Here is a 13608-nt window from a genome sequence, read left to right as displayed (position 1 = left end):
CTGAACATCTACCTGCTCTAAAAAACAGCTGGGAGAAAGGCAGAAAAAAGATGAAGAAAGAGGAAGACAGAATGAAAACTTTTGTTCTATCATTTTAAATTAAGGTTCTCCATTCTTAGGGTTTGTTTCCAAATGAACACAGATTGTAGTGTTTTTTTCAGACCCTTCACCTGCAGCAATCCCCTTTAGTTTAAACATAATAATACAAAAAGCTAAATTAGTTTCGCAAAGAGATCCCAGTTTAGCTGTTTTAATTAAAAGTGCCAATGCAGCATGGGAAAACACAAACAATAGAGAAAAGAACACCCCAGGCCTTATGTGTCGTTACAGTCCTGGACCCATCAGAAAGCCATTTATATTTAAAAAGTGAAAATAGATTATTTTTTTTTTTTATCCTTCCATTTGATTTTTATCATTTACTATTAACTTCCTTCCTGCCATGAAAGTAAGGTGACCAAAGATACTGCTTTCAATGTGGTAAGGACACAGCTGAGCTTAACTCAATTATCCAGCTTCTAATGCCACTCGTAGTTAACAGTATCAACATCAAAATAAGGCATATGCTCATTGAATTTCTATAACCACCAGCACCTCTCAATATCCAGCACCTTTGGAAGTGAAAAAAATATGGTTATAGTGTTTGCACTTACCTGGCACCTTTTGCAAAACAAAACAAAACAAACAAAAAAAAATCAAAGCACTACACGAACAGTAATTAAGCCTCACAACGTTCCTGGGAGGTAGGTAAGTGTAATTATACCCATTTTACAGAATGAAAAACAAAGGCATGGGGCAGTTAAGTGACTTGACCAAAGTCATGTGAAACAAGTCATTAAGAGTGGGAAACCGAACCACAACCCCAAACCTTGACTCCCTGTCTTCTCTTCTATTTTAGTTGGGCCTTTGACAATGGCAGTCTATTGTATATGTTGCTAAACACCAACACAGTTTTCACTAGTGCCTACTAACAGGGAAAGCCAGACTCACATCAGCATCAGTGGGTTTATAAGCCCACTAAGTGTTACCATACAGTAAAAGAGAAACTATAGTACACCAGGAACATACACATAAAAGCATGCACAGTTCCAGATGCACACATGGATACACACAGCAAAACAAAACCTGCATATAACTAAATCTATTTAAGCCTCCCAGATTAACTTGCTTTTCTTCATATCTGCTTATTTTAAAAATTATCACGCATAGCGTGTTTGAAAGTTAACAGTAACATTTCATACTACCACAGGGTTGTGATACGCAAATTTAAAATATTTTAAACAGACATGTACCTTTAAAAAAAAAATCCTATTAATAAGCAATATTTGCATAGAATTATACAAGTAAATTATACAATATTTAAGCAGCAGCAACTTATGCTGAAATTTAGAACTAGATTAAGCTTAGTTGTGGCACAGAGATCAATGTACATAAAGTACAAAGCGCACACAATATTGTCCCCATTCTATTGCCCAGAGGCAAATGACTCCAGATTATACTACTTTACATTGTTCTTTTGTATATTACATATGTGTACATCTTTTAAATACTTAAAGAAATATTTAACAAAATAATACAATAGGTTACAGTAACAGTGAACTGTTGTCCTGATGCAGCATGTCCTTTTCTACAACTTCAAGCAGTTCTTCTCTTCAAGCAGTTCTGGAAATACAGTTTTCCATCTTTGGCCTCTTCTTTGCTTCAGTTATTACCCTTTACAAATACAGAGAGAAGAAAAACAAACATTCGTTAAAGTTCAAGAGAAACAAACAAATCAAGCTAATCCAAAACTCATTTCAAGATTATTTTGGTTACAGTTGGCAATCAGGAAGCCTGGTCTCTGCTTTCATCTCAGTCATGCATTTCCTGGTAAAGAAATATTGATGCCAACTAAAAAAAGGCAGATGCTTTAATTTCTAAGTTCCCAGCTTTAGATACCTGTAACAAATGCAGTTAAAACCAATGAACACTTCAAGGAGAAATACACTACATTGAATACTGTGCACAGTTAAGAATCTCTTATTAACATGCAGTTCAGCTTGAAAAAGCTGAGCCCAAGTATTTCCTTATTCTGAGGATACTATTACTTGCCATATTTCTAGACTGTGAGGCTAAAGGCATTCATGTCTATGTGCACTTTGAGATGTTTAGAGATGTTTTACAAATCAGAAGGCCATTTTATAATGAGTCATCAAGAAATTTCCATCAAAACTTTCCACATGTGTGTGTGCATGTACCCATGTGTGCGTGCATGTAAAATAGCTCCACAACCGAAATAAAATGGCTTGTTCCGGTCAAACTAGTGTCTGTCACTGAAAAGCTCTGAAAAGCAAAGAGAGAAAACAGGGATCCACAGCTAAGTAACTATTTTAACACCTCCCCTTTCCCCCTGAAGAGAAAACCAGAGTTAAAATAGTGACAAATGGTTTTTCAGGCACAAGCCCCAAAAAGCTTTCAGGGTAAAAACTCAATTGGTTTCTCCCCTCCAAAGTATTGCATATAAAATTAATGGAAAATCTTCAAGAAAATGAACAGCTTTTTTCTTCCCCAAACATCTGCTAAAATATCCTGTCTGTTCAAAACAGCACTGTTTCCTGTAACCTTCTCTTGCCAGCCTCAAGACAGACAATGATTTAGGTATCAAGTCTCACAAGTTCGTGCGTGTATCAACTGTTTCAGAGGGACACACGAAATGCCCTGCTAGGTCAGCTCTACCCTAGGCAAATCTGCAACAGCCACTGCAGCTGCCCCTGGCAAGGGAGAGATTGGCCCAAGGACTCCTCCAGTGCATGAGTTTGCTGGTTGGGTCTCTGAACGCCCCCCAAGTGCAGCGGACACCCCACCGCTCAGCAGTGCCAGCTGGGGTAAAACCACAACACGTCATTCTGTGTGATGTTTTAGAATGTGCCTGATTTCACGGATCAGAAGACAGGACTTACCAACAGTAAATGCGGTCGCACAACTTTGAAGATGCTACACACCTCTGCTTCATTTTCCTCATCTGGTAAAAGCTGGGATTGTACGATGTACTTACCCACTTTGCAGGGCTCTTGGAATTAGTTCATGTCTGAAACTACTGTAACTTCCCAGTGTTGGCAAGTACCACCTTATCCAACCTGATTTCTAGTGCAAAATGTACTATACACACAGTCAGCAAATTTAAGATGATCCAGGACCAGTAAGTAAACCTACTTGAAAGAAAGGTACCTCATGGAAATTTTATCTTTCCCCTCTCTTTCGATCACATCATTGCCCGACACAGGCAAAGCTTGCAAATACACAAGACGGACCTACCTTAATGTGAGCTGTTGCCAGGTATCCGTTCCTCACATTCAACATCTTGCAGTTCTATAACTTCTACTTTAGAATTTCTTCTTTCACACCGCACATTAAAAGGCACATGGGGGTCCTCAAAAGGCCCATGGTCAGCTTCATGGTATCCCTCGTAGGATGGAAAGCTTCCTCCCCGAGAGCTGTGGCTGTGCACTGCAGGGTGGACAGCAACAGTCACTGAAGCCGAGGCAGTCACAGTAGTGATAGGCTGGCAGTACGCTGGTCCTGCGGCGCCCACAGCGCCGAACACCGGGCTTCTCATGTTGTGAGAACGAGCCCTGTGGCCCAAGCGATCCCTATTGCTAGGTCCTGAATGTCCTTCAGTAGAAATTTCAAAAGCGTCCCTGCGAGGGCGGTAAGGAGGTGGACGCAGCCCTTCCCTCACTTCCCATTTGGGTTGTCTGCTCTGACGCCACGCCTGCTGCGTGCCGGACTCTGGATTCGACTGTAATCTGGGACTCGACTGATGCCTTGTCTCTGGCTGAACCACCTGAAAGAGAGATGCATGGTTATGCCTCAGACAAAGCGAGGCAAACAAATGCTGTGCTAGCTTGTATTACATGCTGAGAACAATTGTAATAATGCTGTCCTGGCTCTAACTCTACAAAGGTAATGTTCTGGAGTCTGATAATTGTTGATTTTTCCAGATAGTTTTTGTCTGAAGTTATTAAAACCTGGAAAGCATACCTTCAGAAAAACACAAGATGACAGCTGTAAACATTATTGTAAGCTTCCTACATACTGGTCCACCTTTTAAAAGGGATGGGTGACAAGCACTTGATCTTAACTCATTCAACAAGCAGAACTGCAGGCGTTTGGAAAAGGCTCTATTCCATGCAGGGTACATACACAGGATGTTAGTAGGGTAGTTTGTATAGACTGTAGGAATCTGTTTTCTGATTTCCGTAAAAAGCGTGAAGCGCAGCGGCCACATCAGTCAATAAACCGTGACCAACTTCAAATGTGGCTGTGCTTGTACCTATTTCTAGGCCTCTGCTGAACAAAAACAGATCCGCATTGCAGCTCAGCATGCAACATCAGCAGGGGTAGGAGACAGAGCTTTTTCACTTTCCTTTGAAATCACAGTTATGCCAACCCAGTAGCAAGATGCAACAGACCCAAGATTTGGTACAACCCTGAAACCGTTTTCTTCTGACTCTATCAATCTTTCTCCCCAAAATGTGCTCTCAGAGACAGGTATATGAGATGGTGATCCACAACGAGCTGTGTGGAAGAGGTCTGATCTTTTAATCTCTCCCCATTCTCTCACTGAGAACAGTCATCAAACAGACAGCTCTCTCTTCTGGCTGGTGGTAATGACATAACAGCAATCACACATGCCAAAGACCTCTGCTTTCATACCATGATGGTACCTCCAACTTGGTTCTAAAGGAGAGGACAAGGAAAGCCTTTGCTCCCTGCTTATAAGTTTTGGCACAAAGTCACAATGCATCATCAGCCAGAAATATGAAAGGGCCTTTCCACAAAAATAAATGGCTTTAAATAAAAAAAACTCCAAACACTCTCTTCTTGCCCTCCCTGCCAGTCAATATGCAAGCTACTTACAGTGGATCTCGCAAAGACAGGATTCTCAGTGGCTTCCACTATTACTTGATGGACTGGTGCCCCAGGGCCTTGGGTGGCCTCATACTGATGAAGCTCCTCACTGATGCCAGACACTGTTGTTTGCGAGCTATACTCCGAATCAGAGGAATCTGACCCATTATTCATGTGCCCAGGTGGCAGTGCAAACCTCACGATGCTGGGGGGTGGCTCAGGAGATGGTGTGGGCAATCTGTTTCGTCCATTGGCTGGAGAAACCTAATAATGACAATGCATTCAGTAACATTTAATTTTTATTACCCTTTTAATCATTAGTGCTTGATGCAAACGTTCTTCTGCCAAATACACTCCTTGATGCCACAAGAACCTTAGCACCCGTTTTCTGATCAACATTTACACTGAACTGAAAAAATTAATGAAAGGAAAAGAGACATGTTCTCCACCTGTGTATGTAAACAGGATTACAGATTCTTCTGGGTATCATTGTCTCAGGAAGTGCATGTATGCGCTTGCACTTACAAATATAAAAATAATAGATGGACCTCCCTCCTCCTTCAGCATGCATCAGCAGTGATTTCGTAAAATCACATCAAATGTGTATGTATAGTATGGTTCAGTGTCTATTTGCAAAGAGACATGGACGCACACATAATAGCAACATATGTGGCAATAACATATGCACATATATACTACTTGAGTAAAGGACAGGTCATGTATACTGTTAGGAACATAAGAAATTATACACTATTGTCACAACTGTTTTACTAATACTAAAATACTTCTGAAATATTACTAGTCCTTTATACATACCTTCTGTTTTACCCTTGTACACACACATACATATCGACATGTAAAGCACAGCACGCTGATTCTACTAATAGGTGTTAAAGATAGCCCTATGTAACACAGTAATTGTGCTAACTATAGAGTAGGTAATGAATAATCAACAACCAAATACAAATTTGGTATCTATGAATTTTTTTTTTTTTTTGTGCTGGACTTGGGCTTTATACTGTAAAGTCATCAGCATCTAAGTGAAGCTTTCCATCCATCAGAAACGTTGCTTGAGCCAAGAGCATAGCACAGAGGGGCAACTGGACAGGGGGGACCTTCTGGCAGACCGGTCATGGTTATCAAGGTGTGGTCTGTGGACCACCACTGGTGTATGTTGGTCCACACAGGCCTTCCTGGTGGTCTGCTCAGTTAAATATTTTGAGGAAAGCAACAGAGGCAGTGAGGTAGGAAAGAAGGTATGTGTACAAAACTAACTGTCTTTTGCAAACTACTGGGGAAAATTCTTACTTTACAGACTAATTTGCATATCACATTACGCTTCTAAAAGCATAAATAATTCTACACTTGTATGAAGTTTGCTGATTGCAGCCTCTGAAACAATACTTATAAAAAAAACTTTAAAAATTTAAGCAGAAGAATATCAACTAAATTACAAATCTTTAATGAAGATTAAACAAACCCTGGAGCAAGAAACTTAAAAACTAAAAAATCCAAGAGAATTTAAAAAACAGAGTTTCTAAAAAAGGGGGGTGATCTGGGGGGGGTCAGGGGTGCAGAAAGAGTGTTATTTCTTCTGTTCACCATTAATTTTACTGACCTCAGGGTATGGTCCGAAGAGTGAAAGAAGAACAGGAAGCAGCACCAATCCATTGAGAACTCCCAGAATGGTTAAGATTGCCAAAACAGCAAAGAAATACCTGAAGTATGGTTTAAGGAGTTTGGAGGAGAGAATACCCACAAATGTTGTTAGAAATAAGGATTACAAATTACTCCTAAATATGTTAAAATAATACATATACTAATGAATCTAAAATATTACTAACATTTTACTAAACAATTATATCACTTTCCATATATAGGTATAGGATTTTTTACCTTTTGAATTAGAGAAGCTACACTCCACAACCCAAAGTGTTAGTTGATAAAGGAAAGAAAAAAATTACATTTGTTAATTTCCCAGAATCTGGAAGCATGTAATGTTATTTATGAATGTGTTACACAAACACAAAAATATGGAATGTGCAGTGAATAGCTGAATGGATTGAAAGCACAAATACAATGAAAAGGGGCCCCCATTAGTGAAAACCCAGCAGAAGCAAACAAATGAAGTGAAGGGTGTAGAATTTAAACAATTTAGCCTAGAAGGAAAAGAAGCCCTCTTCTCCCAGCAGCTAATCCACTGTGAAATGCTTCTGCATCTTACAGCAGAATCTCTAATTAAATCTCCAGTGTATCAGGTAAGGGTTTCCCTTGCTGTTCATTAATCACAACTTTCCGCCTAGAATTCTGTGAGTTCCAGTTTTACCAAATAGCTCAAATTGCAACCTTTTTACAACACAGGAACCTGCTTCTGCAAAGAAAATGCTGCCCATTCTATAGTAAGCTTCAGCATTGTACTGAGTAAGAACACTCCACAATGGCAGAGCTGCATTGCAGGCTAATCTTTTGTTGAACAATTTAGCACCTCTGAATACTCTTGTTTTGCGTCAGCCAATTCAAACATAAAGGCTGAAGGACTATGGAAGAAGAGGAAAGTGCACAAGTGGTTGTCCTTTCCCACCACTGAGGGCTAAGGTCTGGGATCCTTCATGAATACCAAGGTAAACCTGTCAGTAAAAGGAAAGGCTTGCTAGTTGGTATTCGGCACAGCTGGGGCTCAGACTAAACTTAAGGTTGCATTGTAACTAATGATTTCAAGGACTCAGTCTTGGTAAATTCCTGGAGGAGAAGGCAAGGGAGAAGAACGGAGGGCAAGTTTGCTACTAATGGGTCTGCTGATGACATTGTCTAGCTGGCAACAAACTTTACTGCCTCCCTATTTCCACATCTGATCAAATATATCAGACTCCTGTAAAACGACAAGTATCCTGCTATTGTAAACATTTGGGAATTTCTCATCTGCATTAGCAAAAAATCAGCAAGCCAACCTACTCTACTAACATAAACCACCAGAACTTTATAGTGGGACAGAGATCAACAACAGGCATTAAAAACATTTGCATCTCATCCATCTAATGCTAGGATAAACAGGAGGATTATAGCTCTGACCACTTGGTGTATACAATGTCTGTTAATTTACTTAATCTTCCACATTGTTGGACTAATCTATTGCTTTCCGGAAGTTTGGACTCTTCTTCACCCACTATAACAATGCTCAGGCTCCCATAGTTTATTTTATTTTATTTTTTAAACAAGGCAAACTAAAGTCAGATTGTGCTAGAAAATGAGAAACTGATGGCCAAAAAAAGTAAAATAACATAAGTTGAAAAGTTGAAAGGCTCATTTTATAAACTGAGAGAACATCCAACCCAAATTTGGTGTGAAGGGCTGCAACAATCTTCCATTTGCTATGAGACAAAAATATGCTTGCCAAAATCTCATCTCTTAAGTAGGAAAGTAACACATGAAATGTACCCCTGTAAATTTAGGTTAAATCTGTAAGCAACCTATATATCAAAGTGTTCCGAACCTTACAAGATCAGGTCCCAATAAAATAATTCTACCTTATTTCTTCAACACCAATAAAATAAATTAAAAAAAAATGCTGACTTGGGAAAAAATACAACTTCACACAATATCTGTATAGTAATAATCCTCATGTAGGTTTCATGAGGTCTAACTCCTTCCTTCAAATCTCTTACATACATAAACAGAAAATCTTGATGAGATTTAGCAGCCATTCTCTCAGTTCCTGCCTCTGACATTTTGTTGCTGTTCTTGTCAAATGGATGTCAGTTAAGTCTCGTCATCTATCCAGCTTATGTCTACCTAAGTAGTTAAGTCATCTTTCAGAGCATTTTTATTTGGCCCAGTTCTGCATCAGTTCCATTTTAAGGCTTGGATTATTTTTTTTTCATGCCGTAGTTTGCCACAAAGAACCTGTGTTACTTCTAAGATTAGCCATTTTGCAGAGCTCCACAGGTTGTTTGGAATAGAATAGGATCTGTTTCACTGCACTTCTCAAATTCCCCTCAACGAAAAACTTGCCTTCCTCTCATACTTGCTGAATTCACATTCTTAATTAAATTCACAAGAAACAGTCTGCCTGTAGTTCTAAACAGAAGGGCGTTCAGGCTTTGCTTTACAGAATTTTAATATGAAGTTCTGTGTTCATACTTATGGTTCCCCAGCTCCCAAACAGGGCTTTTTTTCCTCTCCCTGTTATACATCACTGTAAACCTCACGTAACGATAGAAGGAGAAGGCCCAGAGAGAGTTACTTGCAGCACAGTTGCAGCATGTTTGTAGGTTCACGTGTCCTTTGCACACAAATTGCTGTGCACATAAGAAGTCTGGAGAAACCAAAGGTTAAAGGTCAAACTCAGCTAATACTGGACAATACTAAATGCTTTGAACTGACTCAAACCCAGAATTAGCAAACTTTGTTAAAAAGGGACATTTTTCTGTGTTTTTTCACGCTGGGTGTCAGATTTTCCTGGAACAGATTTTAATACTAGCAATGGAAACACTACTGCGTCTAGCATGTAACAAGGAGTTAATAAAACAGAGGGAAAGCAGGACCATGATGTAAGCATGCTTGACACACTGTGCATAGTAATAAAATGACAGATACGCTGAAGTGACTAAAAAATAAAAGCATACTTGTTTTTATTTTAAAAAGAAAGTCAAGACACACACAAATGCTTTACCTGACAATAAAATCAAACTCTGATCCTGCAAGCATTAACACTCCAAGCAGAGTGGACACGGCCCCATCCAGCACTGGTGCAAACATGTGTTCCAATGCAAGGACAGCCCTATGGTTCCTGTCTCCTATGGCAGTTAAAAACGCCTGTAAAACAATGAAATCCATTTCATTAGACAGATGCATACAACCTTCCAAACAGCCTCTTTCATAGCACGCCCAGTTTTTCACCAGTTAGTTACTTCAAACTACAGTTTATGAATGTATCTCTATAGCTGGCTAACCTTCAAGAGAAGGCCTGATTCTGCAGTCATACCATGTAGCTGCTGCTGAAGTTACTCCACCAGAGTAAGCACTGATTAGAGAGTCAGACCACAGTAATAATTTTGGAAACAATGCCTGCTTGCCTCAGTAAGCTTTTGTTGCCAGCTTTGCTTATTGCCACCTGCAAAGAATTCATCTCATGGTGAAAGCACTCCAGGTGTCAAAATTACAGGGCTACTCCTCTCTCCCTCTTGTGAGGCCACAGCTTCCATGACTATCATGGAAAGTTTGCTGTAAAAAGAGCCAATATTGGTGCAGGCTTTCCGACGTGCTTGCCACAGACCAAGGACTGGTAGCCTCAGTTTGGGTACACAGTGACACCCACAGCAGCGTTTATTAGCACATTGGGTCCTTCTGTCCCTTTACAAAGAAATGTCCAATTGGTACAGTGCATTTCTTCTCACTGGTCCAAGGCTCCTGACCATTGGATGTCACACACAGTGAGCATCCAGCTGATGGAAAGTTGTCAGCATGCTCAACAGGACTGGTAGGAAGTAACAGTATATTGTGTGGTTAGGGTTTTTTTAACGTTTCTATTTCACTCAAAATAAATGTTTTTGCAACTTCTACTACTTCAAAGCTAGCGGACCTATACATATAAAATTGTCCTAAGAATTAGCGCTGAAGTAGGTAGTGCCTGAGCAACCATATGACTAGTGAAATGTCTCTCCCTCCAATTCCTTAGTGAACAAGCTGTATCAAGAACACTCAAATGTTGTTGTTTCATATGAATTTGTCTTCTCTGTGGGTGACTTAATGGTTTAAGAAGACAAGAACCTGGTTGATCTTCTTCCTGTGATTTATAAGGGCTCTTTTGGCAAATTCTCTAGTGCCTATTAAGATGTGAGCTCAAGCAGCTATCTTCCTCTTGGTCCTAGCATTTAAGTCTCTCTTCTCTAGTGGCTTGTTTTCAATTCTCTGACAAATTTCAGGTAAAATCAATCAATGCATTAAAAAGTTATTTGGTGGGACAAGCAGACCTAAAATGGGTACCTGTGGAGTGGTATTCCCAACCCTCACGTCCTTAGGTAGCCAAACCATGTTTTACTAATCTTTAGTATTGGATTAAAAGTGGTCTATGGAAAATTAATGTATCCAGGACATATTACATTTCCATATACATAAAAGGTTAAAGAATCCTCCTCAGGGTAAAGGCAGCTGCCAGTGAGACAACTCACATGAATGGGAGCTATGGGATCTCATCCACAAACATATTAACAAGTTATATAAACATATGTATATGTATGTATATGTGCGTAATTAAAGGATGGATAATACAAGAGTCTACTATCAATTCAGAATTTACTTGCACAATTAAAAAAATGAGGTCACAACTCACAAGTGATAGCAGAGAACTGAGCCACAAGTTCAATTAAGTTCTGTATTAAAAGTTCCAGCACTGCCTTTTTTGTTTATGCAACACTGGTTTGACTGTTTATATCGAGGAAGTTCTGTGAAGGTCAGTGCTGCTGCTATCATCTAAGGTCTACTAGGCATTCTTTCATTTAAAGCCTACGTTTGAAAGTTTTTGACTCCTGACCTAATGTGAAAAAATGCAATTATCAGTTTGCTTGGCATTTTACCCTCAGCCACAGGTGACTTTTATATATATATATGTCTGTATATAAAGTTCTGTAAATTGATTAGTTGCTTGCCATTTAGGAACAAAGAAATGTTTTGACCTTTTTTAATCCAGTTTTCCTGTTTTAAATCTTCAATTCTAAAACCCTGTCATTTCTTTCTTCCTCTTGTACACCATTAGTTTCTGACACTTTCCAAACTACTGCAAGTCCTAGCAAACGGGTTTACCTCCAAAACCCTGACTATGCATAGTAATAGTGGAAAAAAAAGATGTCACTGCTTCAGGGATCTAGTTGCTGCTCTTTAACCTCACCCTACTTCCTCTAGGATTTTTCTTAAAATTATTCCTTCCATCCTGCTATTTTATGTGACCCAGGTCTGTACATCATCTACGTGTTCCCAGTATTTGGCCATGTCCAGTGTGCTAAGATCCCCATTAGTTCTCTCTTTTTCACTGTCACCAGACCCTCTTAGCAGACTACCAGTACTCCTTGGGAGTCTAAAAGGCCCGTTGCATTCCCATCCAATCTCACCACCACTTTCCATCCCCCTCCCTTCACTTCTTTTTGGATTCCTATAGTACTAATATACTAGAGATTATAATAGATTACAACTACCTCCTCCCTGAAATTATATTTTATTGACCATTCATCCTTTCCTACTTCTTAATACAGTACAATTCTAATAGGTGAAGACAATTATATTCTTAAACTATTCTGAAATATTGATTAGAATAGCTTTACAGAAAAATGACTTATGCTGAGTGTGCAAAATGTTGGAGAGATCAGTGCTGACATTGTCAGATGTGAACACAGCAAAATAGCCCTTTATTTCTTGTCAGCAAATAAATCAAGATGAGTTTTGCCTAACTTGAACACCCAAAACTGCCCCCTTGCAAGCGCACTGTCATTTCTACACATTTTTGCACATCAGGTTGTCTAAGCTGGGTGAGTAGGTGCACTCTGGATTTGGACACTTAACCTTGAAAATGTTGAAAATCTTTATATAAAACATACTTTTTTCCTCTGCCTGCTCCTTCTAACCACATTGGAAAACTATTTGCCTACAGACTGCATGTTTATGCCCACTATTAATAGGTGATACGTTCTGAAAAGAAGGTGCAGATTTTTCAAGCGGAAAATGAATCCAGGTACATTCAAATTTTACTGGTCCAGAGAGATCAAATGACACTACATCTGATTTTGAAAATCTCCTTTAAAGGCTTCTCTTCCACAAGATACAGAATCTACATGCAAGAGGAACAAACAGCTACATAGCACTGAGGCAACAACAGTGAGGCTGCAGACAAGGACCAGGAGAGTCTGGACTCAAGTAAGGTGCATTAACAGATCCGTTTTGTCTATGTATTTGCATCACTCAGACAAGTAGATACCACAGGTAATGTATCCCCTCTTATCTCCCAGGAGACTGACTCAGTAGTTAGGATCTACTTCATCAAGATACCCTCGCTCTATCAAGACAAACCGAATGGCACACAAAACTGTCTGTGACCAATTTCCTTCTGAGAATCATGTCACTGACTTAGGAGACTAAGTAAGGATTTGTGACCCTAACATTGCCACCATTTTATTTTAAAATATTTTGAAAATGCATACTGATTTTACGTACCAAAGCAACGTGAACAGTGAATTCCACGCCAATGCCAACAGAAGCAATCAGGATAACCACAGGCACTGCACTCAGCTTTATTCCAATTAGACCCATCATGCCAAACAGCTCCACAGTCATCAGAGCCAGCACCACCACCTAGATGTTTTCAAATAGCTGTTAGTAACTTCTGATACTCCAAACAAATGAAGAGAAAGATATTTCAAAACAACATGGTGACCATAAAATGTACTCCTCAAAGCCATCCTATATTCCCTAAGACAAGCCGCTTTTCCTTGTTTCATTGTGTTCAATGGCAATGACTCACTAAGGAGCCTGTTTAAATTATACTCCTAAGAACCAGTTAACACACCAAACATCAATTTTGCATTGGTTACAATTTATCTGTGACCTGAAAAGCAATTTATTCTTCCCTATCATGGATACTCCCCAAAACATGCATTTTCTCTTTTTCACCTGTTCCTCAGGCAATCCTTCAAGAAAAAGTAATTTTCACCTACCTGTGTTGGAATTATTTTTGTA

General features: G+C 39.4%; 1 protein-coding gene across 4 annotated transcripts in view; it reads right to left on the bottom strand.

Moving 5' to 3' along the window:
• Positions 1 to 234: 234 nt before the first annotated feature.
• PTCH1 (patched 1) overlaps positions 235 to 13608 on the bottom strand; it is a 68272-nt gene continuing 54898 nt past the window's right edge. For all 4 annotated transcript variants that reach the window (XM_075739997.1, XM_075739998.1, XM_075739999.1 and 1 more), the window contains 6 exons: positions 13087 to 13224; positions 9557 to 9699; positions 6506 to 6605; positions 4897 to 5151; positions 3292 to 3820; positions 235 to 1710 (listed from right to left, as the gene is read on the bottom strand). In XM_075739997.1, coding sequence (XP_075596112.1) covers positions 3293 to 3820; positions 4897 to 5151; positions 6506 to 6605; positions 9557 to 9699; positions 13087 to 13224 — 1164 coding nt within the window. In that variant the 3' untranslated portion in view covers positions 235 to 1710; position 3292. The remainder of the gene's footprint in view (positions 1711 to 3291; positions 3821 to 4896; positions 5152 to 6505; positions 6606 to 9556; positions 9700 to 13086; positions 13225 to 13608) is intronic.

Source organism: Balearica regulorum, chromosome Z, assembly GCF_011004875.1.
Source record: "Balearica regulorum gibbericeps isolate bBalReg1 chromosome Z, bBalReg1.pri, whole genome shotgun sequence".
NCBI lineage: Eukaryota > Metazoa > Chordata > Aves > Gruiformes > Gruidae > Balearica > Balearica regulorum.
Note: the sequence above shows the minus strand (reverse complement) of the source record. Positions and strands in the feature narration are given on the sequence as shown.